Source organism: Aulonocara sp. 'chitande type north' Nkhata Bay, linkage group LG7, assembly GCF_057382095.1.
Source record: "Aulonocara sp. 'chitande type north' Nkhata Bay isolate Kocher_YH1m ecotype deep benthic linkage group LG7, A_spYH_male_GT1.1, whole genome shotgun sequence".
NCBI classification, from domain to species: domain Eukaryota; kingdom Metazoa; phylum Chordata; class Actinopteri; order Cichliformes; family Cichlidae; genus Aulonocara; species Aulonocara sp. 'chitande type north' Nkhata Bay.
The window spans coordinates 41,018,188-41,030,694 of record NC_141350.1 but is presented as its reverse complement, the minus strand read 5'-3'; the positions used below and the strand labels follow the sequence as shown (position 1 = coordinate 41,030,694).

The following is a 12,507-nucleotide window of genomic DNA, read 5'->3' as shown; positions in this document are numbered from 1 at the left end:
TTAAAAGTGGAAGAGTGGAAGTTTAACAAACTGCAAATAAAAAATAACCCATTTTAATTCAAAGGGAAATGTATGCCACACTAGTAGGAGAATGTTTATTTACCTACAAGATGTTTTTCTCCATTCATTTTAATTCTCAAGATTTTCACTGTCTCTTTTAAAGTCAAGCCCAATTAAATGCTGCTGAGCTGCACCGTCGGCACAGAAAGTGACAATGACTGACTTAGCATGTCTGTGTGTCACTTCCCCCAGGAGGCCCAGGTTTACACGACCCGTGTGAGAAAGAGCCAACAAACACACTCGCCAGCATGACTGACCAGCAGGCTGAGGACATTACCTTCAGTGCACAGGTACACACGTACAATGTAGTTTAACTATGGCATTGCTATCACCCAGTGCTTCTTGCCCTGAGCTGGCAGTGTGTGGGAATCACTCAGCAATATGCCCATTAGCAAGACAGGAAGACCTCATTGCTGCCCCAACCACTCATTCTGCGAGCACACACACACACACACACACTTACATTCAGTCACCAGAAAGAGCTGTGTGGTGCCGCATTTTAATGATTGGTGTGGGAAGCTATTGCCATTGCAAGCCATAAATCCATCTCTGACACCTCGAGGACAGTATTTATGCGCGTGTGGTATTTGTGTGTGTGTGTGCGTGTGCCGTCATGTCCTTTGACACACACACTTGAGCGAGCAGGGCAGCCTCTGAGCCTCGTGGCTTAGTGAATCTTGCCGTCCATTTCCTTTTGAAGGCAGCCTGGACGAGGCTGGAATGTCAATGGGGATAATTGCATTGGAGCAGATACAAGAGCAGATAGGAGAGAGGGAGCTGTTCTGTCAATGAGCTGCACCAGGTGTCATTAATATCTGAGACACTCTACCCCCCTAATAGATTTATATTAGCAGAGTCTCTATGTGCCATTTGGTTATCTGTTTGTGTAGAATAGGGATGCATGTAAGACACTGAGCATGATAAGTTAACATAAAGACAAATGAGTCATTATGGTTGAATTTGGGTACAGTTTTGGTGCTTTGTGGTGCAAGATAAGAAAGTGTTTTGAGGTTTTTTTTTTTAAATTGTATATTTAGAAGTTTGCCCATGCATTATCCAGCTTTATACTCCTATGTATTGCAGATTCACTTAAGTACAAAATGTCCATTGTTGTTTAAGTTAATTTGTGTTGTGACAAATTAACTTAAAGAACTGTTGTTACTCCTCATCGGAACAGTTCTTCTGTCTCAGATATTCAGGATATAGCAAACAGCACAGACAGTGAGTTATCACAGAGTAAAGAGTGAAGGAGCTTCTTACATGTGTTTATCGACTCTAGGCTATACATAAGTTAAACATTGTAGGATATTTTGACTCTCTTTACTTAGACTTAAAGAGTACCGTATTTCCCGGACTACAAAGCGCACCTAAATATTAGCCGCACAAGCTAAAATCAGGGGAAAATCCTGTTTTGTACATACATTAGCCGCACCTGACCAAAAGCCGCAGGTGTTTCAATGTTGACTTATCATATGTAAGAGAATATGCACAAAGGGAATTGTCAGGAAAGAGATGGCTGTTTGGAGACATCACTTTTATTAATATTTTGAAAAACAAGTTATGGGTACATATTTGCACATGTAGTACATAACAATAACCTACAGCACACCAGAACAATAGATTCAGACTACCTTTTAGGCTCAGGTGCAGTGACACAGCTTTAACAAGAAGAAAAGTCAGTCATTCACCACCATCTTTCTCTTCTTCCTACGCACTAAAACCACCAAAGTCCTCTTCTCCAGTGTCGGATACAAACAGGCTCATGATGGCTTCGTCATCCACTCTTCTTCTCTCCTTCGTTGTCACTTTCAAAACCAAAGAAATCCTCATTGTCAGTGTCAGAGTCGAACACCCTCAGAAGGGCCGTGGCGGTGTCCTCCTCTCCATCATGCAGCAGTCCAGCCCTTCAAAATCCGTTGGTGATCGTGGATGTTTTCACACTTTTCCACGCTGTCAGAATCCACCGGTGGAGTTGGGCATAACTTGCTTTTTGGGCATAACTTGCAAGTTTATCGCCGCTCATCATCCACGACTCCCGCTGAACGCGTAGCGCTACTTTGAAGTTTGTTTTTCGCGCTACTTCGTACGGCACTACGTTGCCTGGCGGACGGACATGTGACTAACATACCACTCTTGAACCCCGATCCTTCCGCCAGGCAACGTAGTGCCGTACAACAGCGGAACACACAAAACAAATCGTCTTACGATATGACAAAAATCATGGACAATCCATAGAAAAGCCGCACCTGACTAAAAGCCGCAGGGTTCAAAGCTTGTGCAAAAAGTAGCGGCTTATAGCCCGACATTTACGGTAACTCCACCAGTTGCATCCTTTTTAATGTTTTATACTGTTTTTAAAATAATTTAATAATGTTTTATAATGCTAGTAAACATCTTGAATACTGCACGCTGTGCCTCTGTTGACATCAAATCTGTCTTGGTTCAAATGCGTTTCTCAGCTTTCATCATCTTTCTTTTTGTGTATGGTGCGTGATTTGTGTTCAACAGCATGCTCTCAGGCTCATGGCGTTCGGACAGATCTACAAGGTGTTAGAGATGGAGCCTCTTCCCTCAAATAAACCATCGCAGAAATATCCGTGGTCTGATAAAGAAGGTGTGTACCTTTTTTTATTCCCCATTGCTGCTCTGCCTGCCCGTCCAGTTCTAGATCAGACAAGGCCTTGGCTGTCTTCTCACACTTGTCATGACCTTTCTGGGTGGATTATGTGTTTTCTATGCACTTCTGTAGCACTGCCAGCATCATCAGAAAGGCTGACATATTAATCATAATAAAACTAGCTTCAGTGATGTAGGTATGTTATATACATTTTTTTCTCAGTTTTTTTATTGACCCTGTCTCCAGTGCCACACTAAGGATTTTAGCTTTAGTGAAATTGCTTTAGGTTGTGCATGCTTTCTGCAGGAAAAAGAGAGACTCACAGAAATCTCATAAGATCTTGAGCTGGCACATAGCCAAAGTGACTTTCGTGGAAAATCAAAAATCGGCCTTTTGAAATTTTGATGCTGACATGGAAAAAGCATTTATGGATTAAGGTGCACGTAGGGCACGATCTGGTATGTCTTCCTCATTGTTTGACTGTTTGCTGGTCTGCCTGTCGGCTCTGTTTATCTTCTCTGTGTGTTCATCCGTCCTGTGCTTGTTCTCTTGTATCGTTTGTTCTCTGTGACATTGCCTTTGTGTGTTTTTGTCATACACAATTGCCACATGTGTAAGTCGACATAAACATCTCTTGTATTTAGTGATTGATTAGTAATTCTCTCTGTGTTTATCTGTGTCTCTTGATTTTAGGGTTAGGTTTGAAGAGGCCATATGATGATGGAGCAATGGATGACAAGGACCTCATCAAGAAGATGAAGAGGAATCTAAGAAAAGGTACAAGGAGGAAGACAAATCTAATATTGTAGTCTGCTTGTTATATTTTAAAGCCTAACAGTGTATATGATTCAAAGTATGTTATATTAGAAAATGTTCTTTCATCATTCGATTTTCATGATTTTATCTACTGAGAAGCTTCGCTTATCTTCACCTTGTCTCTCTTTTATTGCTCCCTTCCTCTCTTTTTCATTCCTCTGAGACACATCGATGCTATTGATTGTTAACATTTTAGTAGGCCACCCAACCATTCCTAGTATTTTCTTTGTACAAGGAGAAGAGGAACCATAGCTAATCGAGGCAAAGAGGGATTTCTATATATTGGCAAAAAGGAGGAAAGTGATTAAAGGCACCTTTATTCCTCATAAAAAAAACTTGGCAGAATACTGAAAAACATTACAAATTACCCTGATTTTTCTCTACTCTGTCCAATTTCAGCTTTTATAACTTTTGCATTACAGTTTTTAAATGTACCCTGGCTTTATGTCTTACTATTATTCTCTCTTACCTGTTTTTGGCCTTAGTCCTGGACAGTAAAGCCATAGACTCCAACCAACCAATGAACGCCCTGATGCGGCTGAACCAGATCCGGCCAGGGCTGCAGTACCGCCTGCTGTCCCAGTCAGGGCCGGTTCATGCTCCAGTCTTCACCATGTCTGTGGACCTAGATGGAACAGTTTACGAAGCCTCTGGATCCTCTAAGAAGACTGCAAAGCTTCACGTTGCAGTCAAGGTAAGCTTGATTTCTGTGTTTGATTACATTTGTGTCTTTATGTTTTTTAAACATGGTTGGTTAGAAATGTAGCCTCACAGCAAGAAGGTTCTGAGTTCAACTTGCTGGCTGCTGTCTTTCTCTTTAGCAGTTGCATGGCCACAGGTGTGAACGTGAGTGCGGGGGATGTCTATATCTCTATATGTTAACCCTGTGGCAGACTGGCATTGTGTCTAAGGTGCAGCCCTCCTCCCACCACATGACAGCTGGAATAGGCTCCACTAGGAAGAAAATGGATGGATAAAATAACATATAGAGAACAGTAAAAATAGTCTTAATAATTTCTAATGCCTCTCGCGGTTGCTGTGACTTAATGTCTGACATAAGCATTCACTTGGACTCAAGGATGAACTGGCTAAAGGTCACTGTGACCTCAAAATTGCCACTCAACAACACCTTTGCCATTATTCAGTGCCATAACTGAGGAGCAGAAGATTTAGATGGTGAACACATTTTACATTTGATCAAATGCTGAAATAGTGACACTAATTTTTGGGGACCACCTATTCAAGTCTTCAGGCCACATGCCATATGAGTCTGGACGAGCACGGATTTAAACTCCAACTTGACAGGTTGGCAGTAGCCTGAGGCCTCAAGGTGGTAATTTCAGTTGGCTCCCTGAAAAATTTCATAAGTTCCAGCTGACGCCAAACCTGTATGGCTACAAATATGTTTTTGCCTACCTATACCTGCTGATGTGTTTGTGTGTGCGAGGAAAGTTGGAGGTGGGCAAATCCATGTAATCCCAAAGTAGTTGTGAACAAAGAGGCTCTCCAGAGCACCGAGCTGGGATAATCCGCTGTCCGCTCCATTCCCATAAAAGGCTCTTTCTCCCCACCTCTCCTTCTTTTCTGTTCTCCTTCTTGCTCACTTCCTTTCTCTCATGTGCTCATCTTTTGATCTCTCTTTCTCGCCTTCAGTTTCTTTACCTCCTGCTCTCTCACATATACTCTTACTATAGGGGCTGGTTGAGCAGCTGTGACACAATCAACGTCCTTCCCTCCCTTCTTCTCTCCCTGTCTGTGTGCTGCTGTCTTGTCAAGGACTTACATTAAAGTGATATGATACTCAAATCAGCTAACCATTGTACAGCTGAGCCATTAATACTGCAGTATTCCTGCCTCAAGAAGAGATATTGGTTGAAATAGATTCTCAGCATGCTTCTTTAATTCAATCTTTTTTGCCTGATTACACTAATGCAGTCTTCTCAGAATGAAGTGATCTGACGTAAAGGAACATAAGTGAGTTCATCAGAAATCATGTTCATATTGCAAAAGCAATGTAAGATTGTTTGATTAGTCACTTTAAAGGTTTTATTTTTTATTTCGTTGCTTTAATGCATATTAGCCCTTTTAGGTGTCTTTGCCTGCCTTTTTCCTTCCTTTCCTACCTTTATTTTTACTTCCTTGCCTTCGATCTCAAGGTTCTCCAGGCAATGGGCTACCCGACTGGATTTGACTCAGACCTGGACCCCATGAGTTCAGACGAGAAGTCGGACAGTGAGGGGAAGAGCGAGACCTCCTCGCACACTAGCAATAACCCAACACACTCCTCGGACAGTTCCAACACGCTTGAGGTAGGGAATGAGAAGTGTGTGTCAACAAATGAAAGCACACGCTTAGTTCAAATGCTTTTTTTTTAATCTGGTAAAATTTGATTTGAGCTACTGAAGCATAATAGGAGGTCAGTGTGGTTTAACATGAAACGCACCTAAATCACTGACATTTTCATACCATGCGTCATCTCCCATGTTAACTGTCATATTTGTTATTTTATAAATAAATGAACCCACTTTTAAATTAAGTTACTTTAATACCTTTTCACTCTCCAGGTGCGAACTCAGGGTCCCATACTGACAGCGAGTGGAAAGAATCCTGTCATGGAGCTAAACGAGAAGAGAAGAGGCCTCAAATATGAGCTCATCTCTGAGAGTGGAGGCAGCCACGACAAACGCTTTGTTATGGAGGTGAGAGAAAAATGTTTTTGTTACGGATCTTGTCAAAAGCAAAAGTTTAAAAAAAGAAGTTGCCTTTGAACATTGCCTGCTTTTTCAGTCCTTTTCAGTCAGTCCAGTTTTATAAATCCATATATAGTTATATCTATATATATGCACTAGCCTTATGGCATATGGGTTGTCTGCTCAACCCAGTAAGGAATGCCGGTGTCCCAGGTCAGGCTGTGTTAAAAAAATGTGCTCATACCAAATATTGGCATTCATCTTGTTAGATTTGTAAAAATTCAGTTTTTACCATATATATTATATTTCTATTTGTGTTTGCACATTTCAATAAATCAGTGCACTTATTTCCTATCAAAATACATGTATAAAGAAATGAGGTCTCAAGCCTTGTGCACAGTATTGTACACAACCAGAAACAGGCTCATCACCCGGCAGAGTCAGTGGGGTGGTTTGTTTTCCGACATGCCTGGTTGCTCCATCGCTCTGCTGATTGATTAGCAGGCCTGCTTGACAGCAGGGCATCCTTAAACAAGCCGTCCTGTTCAGCAAGACTCGCTGACTGACTCACTGAGGACTTCAAAAAACGTTGCCTTTGGCCCACATTGTGTGATTTTTAGCTCTAACAGATTTGTACTATAAAAAGTGTGAATACCCATAGAAAGACCTACATCAATAAAATAAGAGAGAATTAATTGTTTATAAATCACTACAGGTCTAAAATGTAGTATGTGTCTTTTGTTTTTCCCTAAGCATAAAACACATTTCTGTGAATATTTGTGTGCATGTTAGGTGGAGGTCGACGGGCAGAAATTTCGTGGGGCAGGCCCCAACAAAAAGGTAGCAAAGGCCAGCGCTGCCCTAGCAGCTCTGGAAAAACTCTTCTCTGGTCCCAACGCAGCTGCAAACAAGAAGAAGAAGATATTGCCTCAAGTAAGGAGAGACACACTTATGCAGCACAACCCTGACACAGAAGTCCCCAATTAACTCTGTAGCATGTGCATTTACACTGAAACAACAATAAACTATTAAACCAGTCTTTCTGTCCTATTTTGCATTACTGTTATACTCTTTCTGATCAAAAAGCAGTTGGAGAGTTTGCCCAATGTGTCCCTCTATCAGTAATCAATAACACTTTGTTTAGACTGATTTAACAAGTTTAACAGATCAGTACTTTTATGAGATCACCCCTCTTCCGCTTATGTTGTCAATAACGCTATTTCCCATATAGATCTGTAAAAAATGAGACCCAAGTGCATTAGAACATTGTCAGTGTTACATGCATGTTTGATTTGATATGTTCTTGCAGTGCCGCTGCATTCATGCGGTTCAAACACACATTTTTCTAGCTTTATGGCCAGCTTCTGATCTTGGCATTGTGATTGTTAATATGTGTACTCTGTGCCTGTGTTCAGACCAAAGGAGCCCTGGCAGCAGCAGCAGCAGCCTCAGCAGTAGCAGCTCAGGTTGCCAGAGGAAGAGGAAGAGCGGCCCTAGCAAGAGGAGCCTTCGTCAGTGCAGCTGCACCTGGATATGTCACTCCAGGTAGTGAAGGGATTTTGTGTCTTGTTATGTGACAAAAGAAAAAGTCACCAGTTTGCAACGCTGTAAATGTTGCATTTGTTGTTTTTAGATATAAATCAATAATACACAGCTAGCACAGTTAACCACTTAACATTTTGCATCATAATCTTCATTTTTCTTCTTCGAAAAATGCACATCAAATTATACTGGACATGGTTTTTAACTCAAATCTCTGTTCCCAAGCTTGCCGATATCCCATTTTACCACTGTACAGAATTTCTTGGCTAAACTGTATTTTATATTATATTTTTTATTTGACATGACAGTTTCTGCAGATCTGGCATTTTCTTTTTTTCTTGGCCTTAAAATTCTGACATTTTCCTCTGCTTTAGGCCGCTTACTTATTTTCCTGTGGTTAAAAAAACCCATGCATTTCCCTGTAGCTGTATTGCAAAATATCACAAATACCCTACAGTCACCTATAGAAAAGGGGATAGCAGTAATTTGTTGAGAGCAGATAAACTGTGTAGCATAAAAACCACTGCAAGATTTATCTTCATTATGCTTGAGGAGTACAGCATCTACTTAGGTCTCATACTTTAAACCCATAGCTGTCTGCTAGAATCTGCTAGAAAGTGGCCAAAATAGTCATCTGAAGTTACACAAAAGCTGAAACGTGTGTTAGTTTTGGATTTAACAAGTGCAGAATTGAATTAGACCTTGTAACCTCTTTCCCAACAGGCTTTGGGACACCGTATGGCTACAGCCCTGCTGCAGCAGCTGCTCCTGCGTACGGTACGTGCCTCTTCGCGTCCACTCCTCATCAGCTCAAGCCTCCTTTTTCCACCTGTAACCTCCCTCCATCTCTTGCTCTCTCACTCTCTCTTTTTCTCTCTCTCGCTCTCTCTCTCTCTCTCTCTAGCCATTTGTGGGTAAATTAATGAATCTTCAGTAGGTTTACACTTACAGCCCTTGTCCTCGACTGCTTTTTATATCCATTGCTTCTCTTTTCGCAAAATGATTTTAAAATCTTGACCCCCTTTAAGATCCAAGTTTTAGCGTTAAACATTTAATCTCTTTGTTGTCTTTCTACAATCAGATCTGTGCTTTGGCTAATTGTCCACTCAGTCCGTATGTGTTAATCTGCCTGTTGCCTCTTACACTCTCATCTCTTATTGTTGGACTGCTGCTCTATCAGCACAGAGTGCTGTCGTCTGTTTCCGGCTTTCATCTAAAATCATCCAAAAAACAATCCTGATTGTGTTTATATCAACACATCTTCCGGCATTGCCTTCAAATAGTTTAAATGCAAAAGAGTAGAAAAAAAAAAATATTTGAATAGTTACCTTGTTTCTTGACTTTTATTAACCTTTTATTAACCTGAGCCCTGTTCGTAGAGCCATCATCCGCATTTCTGTTTAGATTAGCAGAAGGAATAGAACGAGTTCCAATTTTTTTTTCCCAGTACTTTTAAGATACACACCAGCTTTCCATCAGTAGGACTGCTGCTACACTGTTTTCTTGTTCTCAGGACATAATATATACTTGACCTTCAATAGCATAGGTATTGGCGAAAAACCCACTCCATACACATATTTACCTTAACAGAGCGAGTCCTGTGCAGTGGGACTTTACATGTAGTACTAGGAGGCCTCGTCGTCCATCTTACAGCCTAGTTTGAAAGGGTCTTATGTGCTAGAAGAAACTACCTTGAGGGCCCCAGGCAGATTTGTAACAACCCCCTGAGAACCCAACATCCCTGAAAATGAAATCCACCTCAGTTATACAGTATGTTTATGAAAGCTGGAACCCAGTGTTAGTTCCCAGGCAGTTTCAACTGGGTTTTTTTACATGTTAGTGCAACACCTTTCCTTGCTAAAATAGTCTGCCTTCGCTGGCGTTTTCAAATAGTTATTGTTTACCAAAACAATACATCAGTAGCTGGCCTCATACTAAGCAACTGAAAAACAGTAGTGCATAACTAGGCTATTAAATGCCCTGCATGTTCTGTGGAAGCATATAAATTGCTTCGTACTGTGTGCACCTTTGACCCGTTACTCATCCGAACATGTCACGTATCTGGCTTGTATAACTAGTCCTGACCTTGAACTTACTCTGCACCTTCCCACAAGTAAGTAGGAAGTTCAGTGGAGATTAAAAATATGCATTGAACTAGATAAAAAATATAGACACGAAATGTTTCATCCACACAATTTGCAACAGCACAACGTTTGATATCTCTCTTTAGTGTTTTGGTCTCTATCTCTGCACGCGTATTCTTGGACCCTGAAAAAAAATAGCTCTGCAAGAATAACAGGTAAAAAAATAAAAAGCAACTTTTGGCTGCTCACTTATTCGCAGGGGGTCGCCACAGCAGGTAGCTCTGCGTGTTTGATTTGGCAGATTTTTACGCCGGATGACCTTCCTGACGCAACCCCAAAGTCACTTGTGTCTCCTCGCTGTTCAAAAATATTTCCCTTCTAACAGGCCTTGATGCAGCCTGATAGTGTAGCTCCACTCCACTTACTTTAGGCTATCTATCTTCTGATTATTCCATAAGCTGTTAGATTTATTACTACAGTGTCAGTTACGGAACAATGCGAGCACCAGCTTCTGTTTCATTACCTATTTTTCAGGTGATTCTTTCTCTTTATTTTACCCCTTCATTCCTAATTTTAAAGCCTTGATCATCATTATTAACATTACCAGTGTACACACTAGTGTTATTGTTGCGATCAAGAGCAATTATCGGATTAGTCACACTGATTAAACCTTTTTTTTTTTTTATTCTAGTGCAACCTGGCGTAATTATTACTGCCTTTACAATCTAGAAAAAAATCTAGGAAAATCCCGTCTGATTGTCTAAAGGCCCTGCTGGTCACCATATTCCAAATCATAATAAATAACGGGATTGTGAAATCAACGCTTTTAAATTGACTCAAATAGACTGAAATTAACAGAATTGTACAAAATTAAACTTTAGCTTTTCTTTTTAACTCCCGCTTTGTCTTCTGTGGTAAACCACTAATAAAGGCTGTCACCTCGTGTGCATACATTCCTGCTTTTTCTCACGCAGTTACACTTCTACCTCTGGGAACCTGCTTGTCTAGTGTGACGGGTGTTTGATGGACATGCTCTTAGCATAGTGAGCATTGGTTATTTGTTCCCCAGAACTCATGCAGAGCTATGCTCTTCTCATGTCTCCCCTCTAGGTTTGCCCAAGAGAATGCTTCTGTTGCCTGTCATGAAAGTGCCCGCCTACCCCGTCCCCCACTACCACTTCTTTTAGCATAAGAGACACGCCATACCAAAATGCACCTAGGTTTTCTGTAGAAGGGAGACAGTTTTTTTTCTTGTTCTTTTTTACAGTATGACGAAGGGGAAAGGATTAAGGACTTGAGCTGAAGATTTGTAAAAGTGCTTTTTTGCTTATTTTATATTGTTTTTGGTTCCAAAAACTTTTATGAATATTAGAAACCCTGCAGGTTTTAAGTTCTTAAGATATAAAAACATTTAAAAACTTGAAGGATTTGCACTGTGAATTGTTACCTCATTCTTTGAGTCTAAATAGTAATATATCTATCGATCCATATTTCTATCGATATATATATATATATATATATATATATATATATACATATATATATATTTAGCCTTTTGTTATTTTGTTCTTTCCTTGCTAAAGACGATGATATCCTTTGCAATATGACACACACATCACACATATTCTGTGTACAAAGAAAATAATGTGAGTGGTGTGAAAGATGTATAGGAACAAATCATCAATGCTGCAAAATAAAGTTTATCTTCAATAAAAGCTGAACAGCTCCTGTTGTATATCTCATTTAAAGGCTTTCAGCTACGAAGGAACTTAATAGAGTAGCGCCTTCCTCTTTGGTTCTGTTTGGACTGGATTTGTACTTATGTCACCTAACGTAGACAGATTTACCTATCCTTTTTCAAACCTGCAAATAGTACTATAAAACCTACACTATTAAACCTATAAATAGTACTAGTACTGTTAATATTCCAAGCTCATGCATTTGCAAATATTGAATTTCAGTACCTCGTCACCTCTCAATTCATCTCTTTGACCTTCAGCTTAAAGATTACTCAGAGAAAAAGACAAAGACGACATGATGAATTTAGAACGCCCTAGTTAGATCCTCCATCTTGCATTCAGCTGCACGATCTCATTACTGCATGTGGAATTAATATTCGGCAGGTTTCCCGCAGCTCTCAGAGTTAGCGCCTACAGTATTGCATTTGTTGTAATGTGAGCTAACGGCAGTCTTTTGCAACAGAAGAATACTGACATTGCTTAAAAGGACCTCACTAGCATAAATCATCCTACAAATAATAAACTTAATATGTTCTGCACAGACATTTAAATCAGTGTTTTTCATCTTTGCCTGACATTCGAGTTGTAGCTCCGTGAATCATACTTCACCTTCAGCATTTTCATGTTGTTGTTTCATAATTTTCAGTGTCATTGTCAGTATGGTTTGTTGTGTTTGCTCATTTTTTTCCCTCGATGCTAAGCACCAGCACCAATAATACCACTAAAACCTGGGCTTAAAACTATCCTCTATAAGATGATTGTAAAGAAAAAAAACAGTCTTTATAAATAATAACTAAGAGGAAAATGGCTCAATGTAAATAGAGTGCAGTGAAGGTGAAACTCAAGCTTATTCCATCAACACACCAGTCAAAGAGTGCCAATCGAGACAGAGTTCTGCCCATGGCCCTTCAACCACGTCTTGGTCATCCAACCAGCAAGTGATAACCACACCCCCCTTC

The 12,507-nt window shown here is 40.3% G+C and overlaps 1 protein-coding gene across 5 annotated transcripts in view; it reads left to right on the top strand.

The window, feature by feature from the left end:
* The window catches only part of strbp (spermatid perinuclear RNA binding protein), a 120,562-nt gene that overhangs the window by 83,720 nt on the left and 24,335 nt on the right, over positions 1–12,507 (top strand). For 4 of the 5 annotated variants that reach the window (XM_086300409.1, XM_086300407.1, XM_086300406.1 and 1 more), the window contains 9 exons: positions 253–350; positions 2,569–2,674; positions 3,371–3,454; positions 3,979–4,187; positions 5,650–5,802; positions 6,058–6,192; positions 6,976–7,116; positions 7,599–7,728; positions 8,449–8,502. In XM_086300409.1, coding sequence (XP_086156535.1) covers positions 253–350; positions 2,569–2,674; positions 3,371–3,454; positions 3,979–4,187; positions 5,650–5,802; positions 6,058–6,192; positions 6,976–7,116; positions 7,599–7,728; positions 8,449–8,502 — 1,110 coding nt within the window. Of the gene's footprint in view, positions 1–252; positions 351–2,568; positions 2,675–3,370; positions 3,455–3,978; positions 4,188–5,649; positions 5,803–6,057; positions 6,193–6,975; positions 7,117–7,598; positions 7,729–8,448; positions 8,503–10,919; positions 11,303–12,507 lie in introns of those variants that run through there. The other variant, XM_086300408.1, reaches the window with a different exon arrangement.